This window comes from Xiphophorus hellerii, chromosome 22 (genome assembly GCF_003331165.1).
Source record: "Xiphophorus hellerii strain 12219 chromosome 22, Xiphophorus_hellerii-4.1, whole genome shotgun sequence".
Classification (NCBI taxonomy): Eukaryota; Metazoa; Chordata; class Actinopteri; order Cyprinodontiformes; family Poeciliidae; genus Xiphophorus; species Xiphophorus hellerii.
Genome location: NC_045693.1, coordinates 9,953,138 through 9,969,383, shown reverse-complemented (window position 1 = coordinate 9,969,383; position 16,246 = coordinate 9,953,138). Strand labels below are relative to the sequence as shown.

At 39.6% G+C, this 16,246-nt stretch overlaps 1 protein-coding gene across 1 annotated transcript in view; it reads right to left on the bottom strand.

Annotated features, from left to right (window-relative positions):
- Positions 1-1,249: 1,249 nt before the first annotated feature.
- sptlc3 (serine palmitoyltransferase, long chain base subunit 3) overlaps positions 1,250-16,246 on the bottom strand; it is a 32,565-nt gene continuing 17,568 nt past the window's right edge. The window contains exons 7-12 of the mRNA XM_032553758.1: positions 13,546-13,651; positions 10,196-10,415; positions 5,972-6,098; positions 2,214-2,349; positions 1,726-1,855; positions 1,250-1,632 (exon numbers count right to left, since the gene is read on the bottom strand). Coding sequence (XP_032409649.1) covers positions 1,528-1,632; positions 1,726-1,855; positions 2,214-2,349; positions 5,972-6,098; positions 10,196-10,415; positions 13,546-13,651 — 824 coding nt within the window. The 3' untranslated portion in view covers positions 1,250-1,527. The remainder of the gene's footprint in view (positions 1,633-1,725; positions 1,856-2,213; positions 2,350-5,971; positions 6,099-10,195; positions 10,416-13,545; positions 13,652-16,246) is intronic.

Genomic DNA, 16,246 nt, shown 5'->3' with positions numbered 1-16,246 from the left:
AAACAGAGCATTTGAAATTATGCCCATCTAAATCAGAAATACACTATGCATGTTGTCTGAAACTGTAATATTAATTTCAATTAATAAACACTCTCTTCAAATGTTCTTTTTTCATGTGTACCAGTGAAAATTAACAGCGACAGCAACATGTTTTTATCTTAGTTTCTAAAGGGAAGTGAGCCCAAGGAATGAGGGGGCATTTGACTGCAGCTGCTGAAGTTTCTTAACTTCTCTGAATCCACTACATGTGTAGCCCTGAAGTTACTTTTTACAGCCACAAGACATATTATTGAGAGAAAACTAACTGTAGACACACTTTAAGTGATGAGACGTGTCCAAAAATAATGTTTCTATAACTTCAAAGCTGTAGTGAAGCAAAAGCTCATAAATAAAAACATGGACAGCTCTGTGGAAAGCAGACTTTCAGCTGCTTCTATCCACTGCTATTGTGTTATACACAGTCGTTGCATAGTTTGCTTATACAAAGTATTCCGGTGTTAGTAGGGAGTGCTCAAAACAACAGGTATGTCAGAGAAATAATGCTGGTCAGAACTGGTGCAGAAACTGCAACACCTGTTAAGATTTTAAAATTACAATTTTGTCACAAAAGTGACACAAAGTACTTTTAGGGATAAGGTACTACCTACCTTAGAAAATGGGTAGGGATCCCATTAGTCAGGTTTTTAATCTACAAACAAACATTTCAACCAATGTTCTCTTTCTCACAAGATAAATTAATATAAATCTTCACCTTCTGAACTTAAATTAGAGCTGCACACTTTGTGTTCACTATTTTCTTCTTGGTTAGCTGTTGTGTTATGTGCTAATACCCATGTTTGATGTTTCAAACTTAACATCTTTACAACAACTTTAAGCTTACTTGCTTATTTTCTTTTCATAATTTTTTGACATCTCACTGTTGAAGACATGGATCATAGTGAATATACTAGCATCAGCTATGATCCCTTTTTAAAAAAAAGCATTGTGTTGCTTAAAATAATACAAAATAAATAGTAAGTAAAATAATTTATTCTTGAATAATTATCAGTGACAGCATTTTTAAAATTGACAATAATGTATAAGGAACAAAATATATTTAATAAAAAATACATTAAGAGAAAAAGTTCCAAACATTAATTTAAAGACATATTGACACAGTTGTTTAAATATGTTTTAAAACTTTCTTAATTCTCAAAATAAACTAATCTGAGAGCCTTTAATGTGGACAAATGCTAACACAGAATATTTGCCACATTCCTTTAGGCTAAACTGGTCCCTGCCGTGCTTCTGCAGTGATTTTCTGCAAGTGCTCAAAAACAAATGTGTTAACAAATAAATTTAATTCAAAGGAGCAAAAACGGTTTTTCTGTTGAATCAGTGGCTTGCAACAACATCTAAAAAGCAGCTGCCAAACATTTGTCCCCTCTTCTGTGCATAAATTATGGGTGTTACCCTAAAATATGTGTTAATGAGTCTGCACCGGGAGAGACACTTAGTTTCGACACTGTGAAGTCAAGGTGCGATACGTCACATCAGCTGTCCGCCTTTGCAGGCGTCAGGAAAAGCGGAGCGTTTCCGCCGTGAAAACTTCAGACAGAGAAGGTCTCCTACTTCGTTCATCTGTTGCAGCACCTGAAGAAAACAAAGTTTCAGAACCTTTTCTAAACCTTTATTCACAGTTTAAAATGAAACAGCCACTGTCAGTGGATTTCTCTGTGTGTTTACCTCGTCCAATATCTCTCTGGTGTGCGAAGCAGACAAACAGAAACGAGCTCGGGCCTCTGTGATCGGGGTGGCGGGAAAGCCAACCACTACAACTCCTATTTTCCTCTTCAGCATTTCACGAGCAAAGGCCCTAGGTAGCAATAAAAGAAACGTAGTAACCGATTAGGTATTAATATCAGTAATACCAGTCTCATAATATACTGGTATGTAGAGATGAATCACATAGAAGAAATGTGTCTGCCATTTCAGTTTTGCAAAGAGCAGTTTCACATTCATGGCATGCTAGAGCTGCACAATGAATCACAAATCGTTGCTGAAATGTACTTAATATGAAGATCACAAAGAACTGTCTATACATCAAAAGGTGTTAGGTAATTATTGAAGTAGCAGACGGTTTTCAAGTTTAATCTTTGCTTTAGATTAAATGTTGAACTTTGTGAATAACCAGATTATGCTACGTGTATAGGTGAGAGTTTAGGGGTACTTACACCACTTTGCCTGGCATGTAGAGCAGCACTGGAACCACAGGGGAGTCATCATCGCCATAGATGATGAAGCCCATATCCTTCAGCTTGGCCCTGAAGTATCTGGTGTTTTCTGCCAACTGGCGGATCCGTCTGATGCCTCCAATTAAAACAAGGACATCACCAGATGTACATGAGTAATGCAACAACTCACTGATTTTTTCCCTGAACACTTCCAGTTTCCCCAGTGGGGAACAGCGTTAAGTGTGTCTTCCTTGCAGTGGCAGCTGCCCCAAAGTTCTGCACCTCCAAGGAAAAACACAAGGAAGGAAGAAACAAACACGAAAATCAGGTTGGACACAAAGAAGCAAGAAACATAGAGGAAGTGGGACACGAGGACAGAAGGAAACAAGGCAGGAAAAAACAGTACAAAACTGAAAAGGAAGGAAAGAAACAAGAGATGAATGAAGGAAGCTTCAACAAAGGACAGTAAGGAAGGATAGGACTGAGGATTGATGGTAAAAAAAAAAGATATAAATGAAATACATAAAAAAGAAATGAAAGAAAGGAATGACCTGAGGGGAAAAAGTGACACAAGGAATAAGACAAGGAAGAGGGAAGAAGGAGGAACTTGAGGGTTGGAGGGGGTGAAGACGTGATGAAGTATCAGAGAAAAGGAAAAGAAAGGTGTAAGGAACGACACAGTTAGTAGGATTGGGAAGAAAGTCTGAAAATATGAATATTTTTTCAGCACTTTTTTTTCTCCATATTTATCCAGACCTGGAAAACACTGAAATTGAGTTCCACACTGTTTTAGACTGTTTGTGAACCCTCTACCCTTCCCCATAAATTTGCCATGATCACAACTGGGCTGCAGCAGCAGCAGATGGTTCAGTTTTGTCTGCCTGACAGCAGGGTTTACACACACGCTTGTTGCCAGAATGAGGGCTCACAAATTAGTTATGATGGATTTCGCACAAAATTATTGACTGCCAGTGGAGCTTAGCCATGACTGAGACTGAATATAAACAATGCGTAAGTATCACATGCACAGGATTTCAAGATGACTATATTAGAAATCACATCAAAGGAAGCAGAGGCGGTCTGCTCTGCTGACCCCCTCCCTGTGTTCCTGAACAATGTGAATCGCTGGGGAGCCTGCTGCTCTGTGGCTGTAGCAGGGCTTGGCATGAGCCGGCCTTGGATCCCAGCTCTGTTTCCCTCTGATTACCTGGGAACAGATTGGCAGTTCTTTCAAAGAGATGTAAGAGAAGCACTTTAAATCCCCTTATCTCAGCAAAACAAGAGAGAAAGAGAGAGGGGTGGAGAGGAGAGAGAGAAAACATAGCTTTCGGACATCTGCCAAAAAGCACGGGCCTCATTTTGTAAATTGCTCTTCTCTGGTAAGATAGAGGCCAGGGAAGTCAAAAGCCTGCTGCAAGACACAGAAATCATATAAGAACATGTGACTAAAGCAAAGCCTAACAGGAAAGGAAAAGATGAAGAAGAAGGAGTAGGAAGAACTATTGGAGGTGTTTCATTGTATGGTGGACCAGGCCCGGCGGCATGGGCGGGCATTTCCCACCCACAGAATCAGAAATGCCCCCCTGGACTGGAAGCTGTTCTTTGTTTTTACCTTAGAGTGGCCAACTTTCTGTTACTCCTGTTGATTTGATACAGTAGGGGCTTCCGCACTTCCTATATATGTGCTCTCTGTCCCTTTTTTCAGTCGTTATCCATTGTTAACAAGTCGTGACGTGTTTTTCCGAGGCCGCCTTTAAAAGCAACATAAGTGCTAAGACGCTCACGCTGGGTTTACACCTGTGCGGCAATAACTGAAACCTGCTGTGCAGAGTTTTTTGTGTTACACTCACAGAAGCAAACCAGCAAAACACAAAGAACTTTGCACAGTGTTCCCCCCAAACTTACCAATTGAGTTGAATAATGCTGTTGGATGCAGGTAATGTTAGCTAAAAGATGACTAGCTAATACCAATACAGCATGTTAAGCTGGTTAACAAGTATCCTATAGGCTACTGATGTTATCTATGTTCAAAAGTGTGTAGTACTGATTACTGCACTGTACCTTTTTCTTTTACTTGAGTAATACTATTATTGATACGTAGATTCATTTTGCCTCCCCCCAAATAAGCCACTGCCCCCCTGCTGAACTGGTTTGGAGTCGGGGTTGTGTTGGACGCTGTAGCTGCAGCGCTAAGCTCCCTCCCTCCCCTCAATAAGACAGGTCAAGACTGATTTCTCCACAACAGCTACGTCAGAGGCAAGGCATGTCTGATTCAGAGCCAGATAAAAGTTGCTCATCTTTGTATGAACCCACAGTATACCTCAACCACAGCTTACTCGGCTTTTGTTGCTAAAGCGATTAACCCATTACAGCACTCTATCATTTTTGTTTTAATGTCCCACACAGTTTATGTCACGACTGCCTGTTTTCCCTACAAGACATATGCTTAGGGCCCTTTAAATGTCACTCATTTACCATTACTGTCAGTATTTCTTCCTTTTAATGTCTCTTCAGGAGAACATCTACACAGAAGGTACTTACTTTAACTAGTCTCTTCCCTATTCTTGTGTCTATTTCAATTGAGGCAGCAACTTTTCAGAATTCATCACAACACTTAAATGAAAATGCTCATAGACTGCTTGATCTCTCATTCCCTGCCATGGCAGACCCGTGTAATTGCTTCCACATTTTCTGACAAAGCAGCTGTTAGTGTTTTCCTGCAGGTCCAACTCCTAATGCAAACGCTGATAGTGACCTCCTGATCTGGCTTGCTGTTTTTTGCACAGAAAAACGCATAATTGCAAATGAGAAGAAGAAGAAGAAGAAGAAGTGAGATCTTTGTGGACAGCTATGAGGGCCCCCAAAAAGCTAAACTTTTACTAATATACTTTTCTTTCGGTAATATGCAAATTCACAACTAAATTACACAATCGTTTGTATCTAGACTCTTCTTTCCTTCTAAGAATTGCTGAATAAATATCAAGCAATATTGATGAAAGGTTAACATTTACAGTTCCTTACAAAAAACACATGACCCATTCTCCATGTTACAGCCAAAAAACTTCACTGTTTTTTATTAGGATTGTCAACCACAGACCGACACAAAATAATGGAGAAGTGACAAATGGAAGGAAAAGTGTGGCTTTAAAATGTTTTTAGATGAAAACCTTTAAAGTGTGTCATGCATGTGTGGTCACTATTCTTAAATACAGCTGCTCTGGAAAGGTCTTAGAGGTTTGTTTGAGAACATTAGATAATAAACAATATAATTAAGAAGAGGGAACACAGCAGACAGAAAGCTGAGGAGACGTTTAAAGCATGGCTAGATTACAAAACAATATTCCCAAGCTTTGAGTATCTCATGGAGTACGGTTAAAGCCATTTGAAAAAGAAACAGTAAAGCACAACTGAAAACTTGTTTAAGTGTGATAACCTGCTGACAGGGCAATTGTGCACACCATATTTTTCGCCCTCATGGCATTGTGACAATAACAAAGTTGCATTTGAAGGGAAGCCAAACAAGTATTGTAGTTTTCATATGAAAGGGAAAGAGCTAGGATGTAGAAGTCTAACACCACAAAACCCTAAACACACCTAACTGACATGGTAAAACACGGTGATAGCAGCATCATCTAGTGGGGATGCTGTTTTTCAGAAGAGACAGGAAGGCTGACCAGAGATAAAGGGAATATGGACGGAGCTAAATTTTTGGGTATGATTCACTAGTAAAGAAAGGTCTAATACTCTCATATTCTTACCTTCTGTGGTTCCGTCTTTTCCCATGATGCACTTCATGGCACGCATGACCTGCTCTGTTATTGCAGGGGACATGGCTGAGGCGTATACTGCACTGTGAGAATGGCTGCGCAGGTACTCCACCAGTTCCTGCAATGGCACACAAGCAATCATATTTTAGCACTAGGAAAAGTGTGTATTTTAATCCCAAATACAGTACATACATAAACTTTCAATTGTGGAGTCAGATTACTTGTAGTTCTACCTTTTAGCCACTAGAGAGAGCTCAAATCTACTCAACATCTGAAAAGTAATTAAAATACCTCAGATCCTTCCTTTGTCACTAGGAGGAACTTGGCACCTACTCTAACACGGCTCTGGAACCTTTCTCCCTCTCCAGCTCCTAAACTGAGAAGGAACCGATGACAAAATGAGCCTGAATGAGGATTGTCAGGCTCATTATTCTGAAATGTCAGCAGAAGATTAATTCTGCCAGTGGCTGACAGGGGAAGAAGCAGAATTTCAGGGAACTGATTCGGTTGAGGCCCCTGGAGCGAGAAGAGGTTGGGTGCGGGCCTGCAGCCGTGACGGGCCCCTGCTCAGCGGCTGCGAAGTGATGACACACAGCCGGAGATGATGTCTGGCCACCATTTCCACTCACCACCATCTGTCCCCACTGGACGGCAGCAGCGGTGGTGGCTGAGGTTTCCTCACACACATGGAGGGAAGGGGGATTTCAGTGGAAATGTTCAAACGAAAGATAGGAGCTCTGGAACAACCTGACATCTGTTTTTGTTTAAGGCAGGAGATTTTCACAGCTTTGTGGTCCCAGAGGATTTTAGCGCAACCAAGATAAGCCAGTTAGGAGAACATGTCTGAAATCCATCTCATGCCTGGGGGCACGCAGTGACAACTCAGGGTGTTTCCGAAGCCATACAGCGGTCACAGTAATGGTGTGGCATACTTATTCATAAAACCACAGAGTGGGAACATTGCCAGAGCTCCTTGTGCACGTGCAGCAACTTTTCAGCCACTTTAAACCACTTTAATGTCCATAACTGAACCAGCCTCACTAGTTATCAAAGTCATGCTAACTCTACCACTTATTAATAAAATAAATTGAAGAAGGATTTGCACCTTTCTAGGATGTTTTGAACTCCATCTTAATAAAAAAAGACAATTTATTTTAATATTTGTGGTTAATATTTATAGGAAATTTAATATTTCAGTATTTACCAGCTCAGTTTACTAAAGATTATGGAAGAAAATCACATCTAAAAGGAATCAATGATTGCTCAGTATTAATATTAGTTATTATCAGTGACGTGCGGTCAGGGGAGGCAGGTGAGGCAGTGCCTCACCAGCCATCATGGAAAGAAAGAAAATATATAATCATAAAGTAATTTAAATTGTTATATTCATCCGGTGGTTTGTACTAAAAAATATTTATTTTTCATGTAGCTTCACCAATTTCGATTTTTATTTGTTCAAAATCGCTGAATTTTCTTATTTTCCCATTCAAATGCTTGGAAGCGATGCCGGTGAGGCAGCAGCGAGCTCTGCCTCACCTTGGATTGCGCAACCCCTGGCTCTGCGCTGGCTGCTAAGCGGAGAGAGCATGTTGCTGTACGGCGTCAATAAAATGGTTTAAACAAATTTAATATGTGAACTTATTTCCAATAATTTAGCTTATGTATATAATGTACAGTGCTTTTTGTCACCAACTGTGTTTGTGTAACGTGTTTCGTGTAATGAGCGATTATAATCGGCAGAGAACAGGTTCGAGGTGAGGCAGGCAGTTCTCTTGCCTCATGGCAGGGGGCGCTCAAGATCCCAGACGTTCGTCTTGTTCACTCCTCAACTGCCGAGTAAGTGACAGCGAGCTAGGCTAAACGATTCGGGAAGCAAGTCAAGTGCAGCGATAGATTATAATAGAGATAGTGATTTTTTTCCTCTCGCTTATCCCGACTTTCGACATGGATGACTACATTACAACACTAAAAAAGTTTTCTCAAGTGGACTTTCAATCGAAGCAGGTAAGACAGTAATTATTATAATTATTATTTTGTTTTGTTTTTTAAGGAAATGTGTGTTTTGTGAGCTACAGTTTGTATGTGTAAGGATGCAGAAGTGAAACATAACCTGTAAACTGCTGTCAATCTATGCATCTATTTGCAAATCTGATTCTGATGACGTCAGTGCCTCACCAGCTATGAACCTCACCGCACGTCACTGGTTATTATAGACCTTCATGTATTACATCCATTAATTTTCTATACTTGCTTGTCCTTGCAGGGTTCTGGGTGCCTGTTCGTTTGTTTTGTTTATTTATTAGTGTCATTTATTAGTAACCAAAGTGGTTACTAATCTTTCTGGGGTACAATTGATAAAATACAAAAACATTCATACAAAATAAACATTAACATATGATATGCACAAGATTAATCCCACATCACATTTTACAAATTACATACAGGAACCTGGATTAAATAAATACAATTCTAGTTTGCTAGAATTCTAGAATTTAATTCTAGAATTTAATTCAATTCTAGTGTGCACACAAGAATGTGTGCTTTTAAATCTGATGTTTTTAGGAAATGTATTAATTTCTGAATTGCTCTGTAGATAACAGATTTTTTTTAACGAGTTTTTCTCAGCACACTTTACAATTAATTTAGGCTCACGAGAGTATCTGGTAAAATACGTCTATCTGACCTGAATAAATACACTTTTCACAAAATGATTCATCTTTAGCAGTGATTGAATGAGGGTCAGGATAAACCCTGGAATGGTCACCAGTTTATCACGGGGCAACATCGAGATAAAAAGGACAAATATACACACATACACTCCGACCTAAGGACAATTTAGAGAATCAATTGCTCTCACATTTATTTTTTTGAACTGTAGGAGGACGCACAAGGAGAACATGGGATTCAAACCCAGGGAGCAGTGCTACCAACTGCATCATCATGCAGCTCTACCTAAATAACTCTCAGCCCTGCAGTATTTGCTAAATGAGAATTTGAATGGAAAGGGAGTTCTTTCCTAAAAGAACTGAGTTGCAGGATTGGTTTGGATCGCTTTTCCCATGAAAATTACATGCAGTGTTATATTTGTCTAATATTAAAATTAATTTTATATTCTAAAACATTTAATGTGACATAAAAGCCCTGTGCATTTAGCGACTTATCCTTTTTGAGTATGGATCAGGTTTTGCCAAAAGGGTAATTGAACAATGCTTTCTAAACACACTGTTGAAGTGAATTATAAGGAGCTTGGGGTGTATTTATTTTTGGTTCTCTCATAAAACAGCTAAAAGATGACTGTTTTCCAGAACACATGTGCAGAGCCTTTTCTTGGTCAACCCGTATCCACTTAACACAGGATTTGGGGCACTTCACCACAACAACAAATATGCTTTCTCTCTCTTTTCCTGCCTTTTTCCCTTTCAAGAGTTTACAACAGCCAGCTGTCAAACCAGGCAGTACGTTCATACTTCAAACATCATCATGCTTGTTAAAAATCATCCTGTTAAATCTGGAGCGCAGTTCCGATGCGTGCCACAAGAAGGGGCTGGCCCTCTGCCAGCTTTACCTTCTTATTAAGGCAGAGCAGGACTGAGCTAACATAAGGCAGGGAAAGGAAGTGTCCATTTTTAAGAGCTTAATTCCAACAACAAGCCTGTTTCCTTGCTTTCTAATCAACAGCCTCGAAACCACTGTGGTTATGTACTAAAGTGTACTTTTTAATAGAGTAAAAGCGGATTAAAAAGGCTCTGAGTTGCAGCTTATTGAACATTTGTTGAACACATGAGGCCTACAAAAAAGTCGTTGTTATGGAGTTTGTATTATTCACTCCCATCTGTTTTGAATACCTGCTGCAAATAATTCTTAAAAATTCTAAATAATTTACATGACTTACTTTATCAGGCTTTGAAGCCAGATTAGTGGTGTTAAATAAATTCAAGAAAGTGTGGGCTAAGCTATCTGATTCTCCGTAATGAGAACCAATGGCTATTGGAATTGTTTCAGTGTGATTAATCTCATCTACATCGTAAAATCTATCCTGACCCTATTTGCGTCCAAATGGATTAGCAACCAGACTAATTTCTGCTTGTGTGAATAATAGCATGTTTACTGCACTGTTTCCAAGCTCTCTCTTTTTCATAGGTGGACCATAAACAGCTGAAATGGTGAGGATGGATGAAATGAGCAGAGGAAGGTGGAACAGAGCTCAACAGTAACCTTTCTTCCTGCGATGTAGCCTCCAGCTGCCCCGAAGCTCTTCGTGAAAGTCCCCATCATCACGTCCACATCAGCCGGGTTCACATTAAACAGCTCGGTGACTCCCCTCCCCGAAGGCCCCACCGCGCCAATACTGTGGGCTTCATCCAGGTACAAATAGGCTTTATACTTCTTCTTCAGGGCGATGATTTCAGGCAGTCGCACAACTGAGCCCTCCATGCTGATAGGAGAGATTCACAGAAAGAGAAAACAGGAATTCAACCAGGTGTAAGCTTTAGAAACCAAATAATTAGTGTTCTGTGAAAAAAATCCAACTGGACTCTGAAGTCTTATATTCAGATGAGATGTTTGCATACACTCAAGTAACTGGGGGTATGCAAGTATGCATTCAGACCATTTATTATTCTGTGTGAAGTTTTAAATTACTTTTTAGATTTTTTAAAAATATTATGTATTGACTGGTTTATTTATTGTTCATTTTTGTAGTCATAGCAGCACCTATATTCTTTTGATCAACACATTTTTATTTTTAGCTCAAACTGGTTAAAGCAGGGGCATTTAGTGCCATGCCCTCTAGCTGAATAATAATTGTTGGTGCGTTGTTTTTGTTGCTCTTGATGTGACTTGCTGTACAATCAATTGCTGATTGGGACATGAATAAAGACCTATATCTATCATACAACAAATAACTCCAATGACTTTCAAAAACAAAGACTTGCGCACGTTTGAATTTATTGTGGGTTTTCTGTAATCCACACATAAATACATCAGAATCAGAATATGAACCCCAGGGGCAATTCATGTTTTGCAACTGCACCCATTACAGGAGCATGAAAAGAATATAATATAAAAAATAAGAGCAAAACCGATATAACATATAGTACATTATAGTAATATACATAAGTCAGCATTATAATTCACATATTTTAATTATGCAGAGATTATTTTAAAAACACACGTAAGTGTTACAAATTTGCACAGATTCCCCATAGAAAGTGTCAAACAGTTACAGAGGAGCTGTAGAGTTCTCCGTACCACAGGTAGGAATGACTTCCTGTGGCGCTCTGTAGCAAATTTTGGTGGAATCAGTCTTCCACTAAATGTGCTCCTGTGTTTCATCAGTGTGTTGTGGAGTGGGTGGAGGACATTGTCCAAAATGGCACGCAGCTTTGACAGCATCCTACTCTGTGTCACTGCCATCAGAGTGTCCAACTCCACTCCCACCACATCACTGATCTTATGGACCAGTGAGTAGAGCCTGTTGGCATCTGCTGCCCTCAGCCTGTTGCCCCAGCAGGCCACAGCAAAAAGGTCACAACAGCCCCATAAAAAAAAAAACTCTGAGCCTCAGAAAATAGAGATATTTCACACATAAACCCTCAAAAGTATTTGGTGAAATCTCCCATCATCAAGGTTCTGCTTATGTTTTTGGATGATTATTTGGCTACTATTTTTGTCAGAAGTGGTAAAATTGTTGATATCCATAGCACCAGCTCTGATTTTTGATGAAATGTCACATGAGAAAGCTGATTAGTTCAAACCTAGTATGGAAGTGTGTTAGTGATCTTCGTCTTGGTGGAACATCTATGTGTCTCTGAGTATCAGTCTGACCCAAAATGTCATCCTCAGATGACAGGAAAATGGTTCAGATGTTCAAGAACAACCCAGAAATGACCAGAACTCAAGCCAAATATAACTTGGAAGCAACTGGAACACCAGTGTCACTATCCATAGTAAAATCAGTCTTGTGATTTATCAGCACATCACTGTCCACTGAGAAGGTGCTGGGCGAGAAAAAGTCTCCTGCTCCAAAATGGGTAAATACTTTTATTACTGTTATCTCAATAAATTCTACCAAATATGGGATTGGCCATCCTCGACTTGGACAAAAGTCGGTCTTTCAAGAGGTCAATGATCTTCAACAGCCATCATAACTGGTTTTGTCCTGGAAGTTCTTGGAATAGTCTCAATTTCAGGCCCACCGACAGTTTATGGTGGACTACGCTTAAATTCCAGGTTCGAACCATGCACCAAAAAAAAAAAACAATTTAAATGAACTACACCATTTATAAAGAGAAGAATCGTAAAATATTCAGCCAGAACTGAACCAGAAGCTTATTGTTGGCAGCTGTAATTTCTTTCTAAGGGACCTTTATTTAAGTATTTGAAGGGGGTGTATATATAATTAAGAATGTTAGTATAATCTGACCAGTTAAGGATTAGAATAAATGTTGTGAATTGTATAATCACGGCATCTGGGAAAAAAAAACGGCTCAAATAATTCCTTAAAATATTCAGCTTAATAAGATGCTCATGCCCATGATGAGTGGATGGAAACATTTGAGCAGACGTGTATATAGTTTGACTTTCTACAGTTTCTCAAGAATCTTTCTCCTGGCATTTTTACTCTTTCCTATCATCTTTTTCCCCACTTCTTCCTCCCCTCTGATGGAAACCTTTTAAAGCTACAAATAGACAGAATAAGTAATTATATAGCTGGAGAATTGTAAAAATCCTTGACCTGCCATACTTTCTTTGGCTGAGCCTGCAGCCCAAATGATAGAAGACAGAGCTGAACCAGGAGCGTTGTGGACATCAAAGGCGAGACAGGGATAGAGCTAAAGTCTCCTTATCCAGGCCTTTTGATGTTCCAGGGAGGTGAAAGATGGAGCTCTAGTTCTTTCAGAGCTGTACGAAGGACAGCATTTTGCTCTCGTGTGACTCACACTGTACACATTGATCAAGGCAGCGTAATAAAGTGAAAATAAATCGAGTTTTTTTGGGATGGACTGCTTCCTTGTTTTAGGTTTTTCACTTTGTTAGCAAAAAATGTGAAGGATGCTGACAGATAAGGGTAACATGGGGTAAAAATGAGAAAATACTGCCAGTAATAAACAGCTGGAGCTGGGGACTCAGCCAAGTCAATCTCAGTGGCTCCATTTGGCCTTGAATTAGAGGTAATGAGAAGATAGAGAGGGTCACTAAGACTTGGGATCGCTCACCGCCAGGAGAGACACACAATACCTTTTCCCTTTTTCCCGGTAATCACACCCTACCCAGCCACACACACACTCCCATCCACCTGCCAGCACACAGCACAATCAATTATTCAAACAGCAGGAAGGGAGGCAACAGAGAAAGAGAGCATTCAGGGGCATCTAAGCACAGGCTCACCTCAGGTTACAAATAAAGATCTTTACCAAATCCTGGGAGAGCAAAACTCTCACTTAAAAAGATTAAAATTAGAAACCATCGAACTCAAGAAATGTCTTTTAGTTATAATATATTGAAATAATACACCACAACAATATCCTATGGAAGAACCTGAAGGCGGTTTAGTCGGAGCTGACCTGTAGATGCCCTCCACCATAATGAGGATCTTCTTCCAGGGTCTGTGGGTCCGAGGCTGCCCTGAGCAAACAGCCTCTCTTAGAAGCTTCTCCAGACTGTGCATGTCTAAAGCACACACACACACGCAGGCAAAGAACAATTAAGACAAGGTAAATAAAAAGAAAAAAAAATAATAATATTACAAAATCTGCCCAATAAAGTATACAGTATTAGGACGGTTCATACAGTGCATAGCAAAAGTATTCACACCCTTCCGGAGGCGGTGTGAATACTCATCAGCTTTGATGAGATCAAAACTGAACTTTTTACTCTGAAACTCTAAAAACTCACGTTGTGACAGAAAACTAACACTGCACATCCTGTGGCACCACTCCCACTGTTAAACAAGTTAAAAGGTCATAGCTGTAATTGTGGTTAAAGGTTGTTTTTTAGAAACTTCTGCGTGTTCCATCCACGTAGAAGCCATTTAAAACCATGCATGATTCCTTCTAGTGCAACATGATGTGCCGTTTTATGTTTTTCTATCACATAAAATCTTTATAAATTTACATTCAGGTTTGTGGTTGTAAACTGTAGATTAGTTGTGGGGTAATACTCTTGCAAGACATGTACCAATAAATTTAAATAAAGCAACAATACAATTGTACATTGCTGTAAAGACCACTTCTAAAGTAGTTTTAAGAATACAAAGAGCATTACTGTATGACAGAAACACATTCAACATACTATCCATCTATTATCCATGCAGGGTCACAGTGGGGCTGGTGTCTATTTCCATGGAGCAAGACTCGGGGTACACACCGAAACATTCCTATCAACTAATACAACTACTGACACTCTTCCAGACGTGAAATATCTGTCATAATTACACACATATAATAGTATACTAGGAAAAATATTTCTTTGAATTAATATAAATCGTGACAGAAATTTTTGCTCATCATGGGAGTGATTTCCCAAAATTTCCTCTTTCCATATGGGGATGTTTTAACAATCTCCAGTGACAATCCACCAGATGGCAGTATCGACCAGTTGTAATTCTCCTGAATTTTTATATTTAAAATCTAACTTCAGTCCAGCCATGATCTGCAGAAAAAAAAAAACCCTGCCACAGCCAACAGTCTGTCTAGATGATCGATATTACTGCCTCCACGCGGACAGGTTCATTTAGGAGACAGCAGATGCTCTGCCGCTGCTAATATCCCCTCCTGAAGCTCAACAGGACAGAATGCATCCGGCGCAACTCAAAATCCACGTAGAGGAGACCAGACAAGAGATTATTTTACAGTATCACTCTGATTCAGGATAAGCTCTGACCTGTTATGTGACATTGTGTGACTAGATGCTTATCTTCTTCTCTACAGAACATGTAAACAAACAAGCAAATATCTGTAAATTGCTACACTAATATTTTACAGTAATCACTTTTGGTTTAAGCTGCATTAAGCCAAATGAATCTAAAGCTTACTTTCAATAAGCAAAGATATATACATGCAGCAAATCATTAAGAAAAATAGCAACAACAAAAAAATGCAGAAATGTCATCATGCCTTATGATATGCAAACTTGGACTGTGCAAACCAGTTTTTCTCTATTGTTGTACATCCTGCTCTGCTAAAATGCAAATCATAAACATTTCAGCTGCTGTGCATGGTGCAATTGCTGTGAACATGCAATTGCACATTGCCAGGACTTGCACCAATAACTAACATTGTAAAACCATGGCTATATTTTTATGACTTTATAGCCACTTTAAAAGAAATTCAGCTAAATCAGGGCTTGAGTGTCCGCTGCTGAAGGTTTTTTGGCAAGAAGCTGTCTACTGTTCAGGTGCCTGAGGCTGGTTTGCCTTTAGACAGGCCTCGGGGGGTCTGATAGGTGGAACTATAACTGACTGAGCTTGCACCTGTCAGGATGCATTTGCTGCTAAACCAATAGCCCATTTGAGGTGTTCTGTTGGTGGTGTTCCTGAGATAGATGGGATTCCAGTATACAGTCTATTTTTTCTAGGAAAACAAACTTTACGTAAAACAACATAACTAAACAGATACAATGTCTTGCCAAATATTCAAACCCCATGAATCTTTATGCATTTAGTCATGGTCAACCAAAAATGTTCAATGTATTTTATCTGACAGACAAACACAAAGTAGCAGCTCAGTGCAAAGTGGAAGAAAAATTATGCATGGTGAAAACATCAAAAGTGTGTGGTGTATTTTGTATTCCGCTCATTTTACTCCTAACGAGCTTGCCCTCAGAGGTCACCTAATTAGTAATTCAAGAGTCCACCTGTGTGCACGTTAATCTTGGTATAAATGCAGGTGGTCTGTGAAAGCCTCAGAGGTTCGTTAGACAACTCAAGTGAACAAACATCATGAAGACAAAGGAACACAGCTGACAGGTCAGGGGGAAAGTTGGGCAGAACTTTAAAGCAGAATTTCCAAACTTTGGACATCTAATGGAGCATTGTTGAATCTATAATGTGAAAATGGAAAAAGCATAGAACAGCTGGAACCCTACCAAGATATCACCATGCACATACAGTAACAAGCGGTTAGTTACAGTAGATCCAGGTTTGATCTTAGAAAGAGGGAAAGTGGGATGGCTATGGAGACTGTGAGGGAAGTTGAGACAGGCAGAGATGGGACTGATGATGGACAGAACGCTTCCAGGTGCTATATGCAATGTAAGGGAAACAGC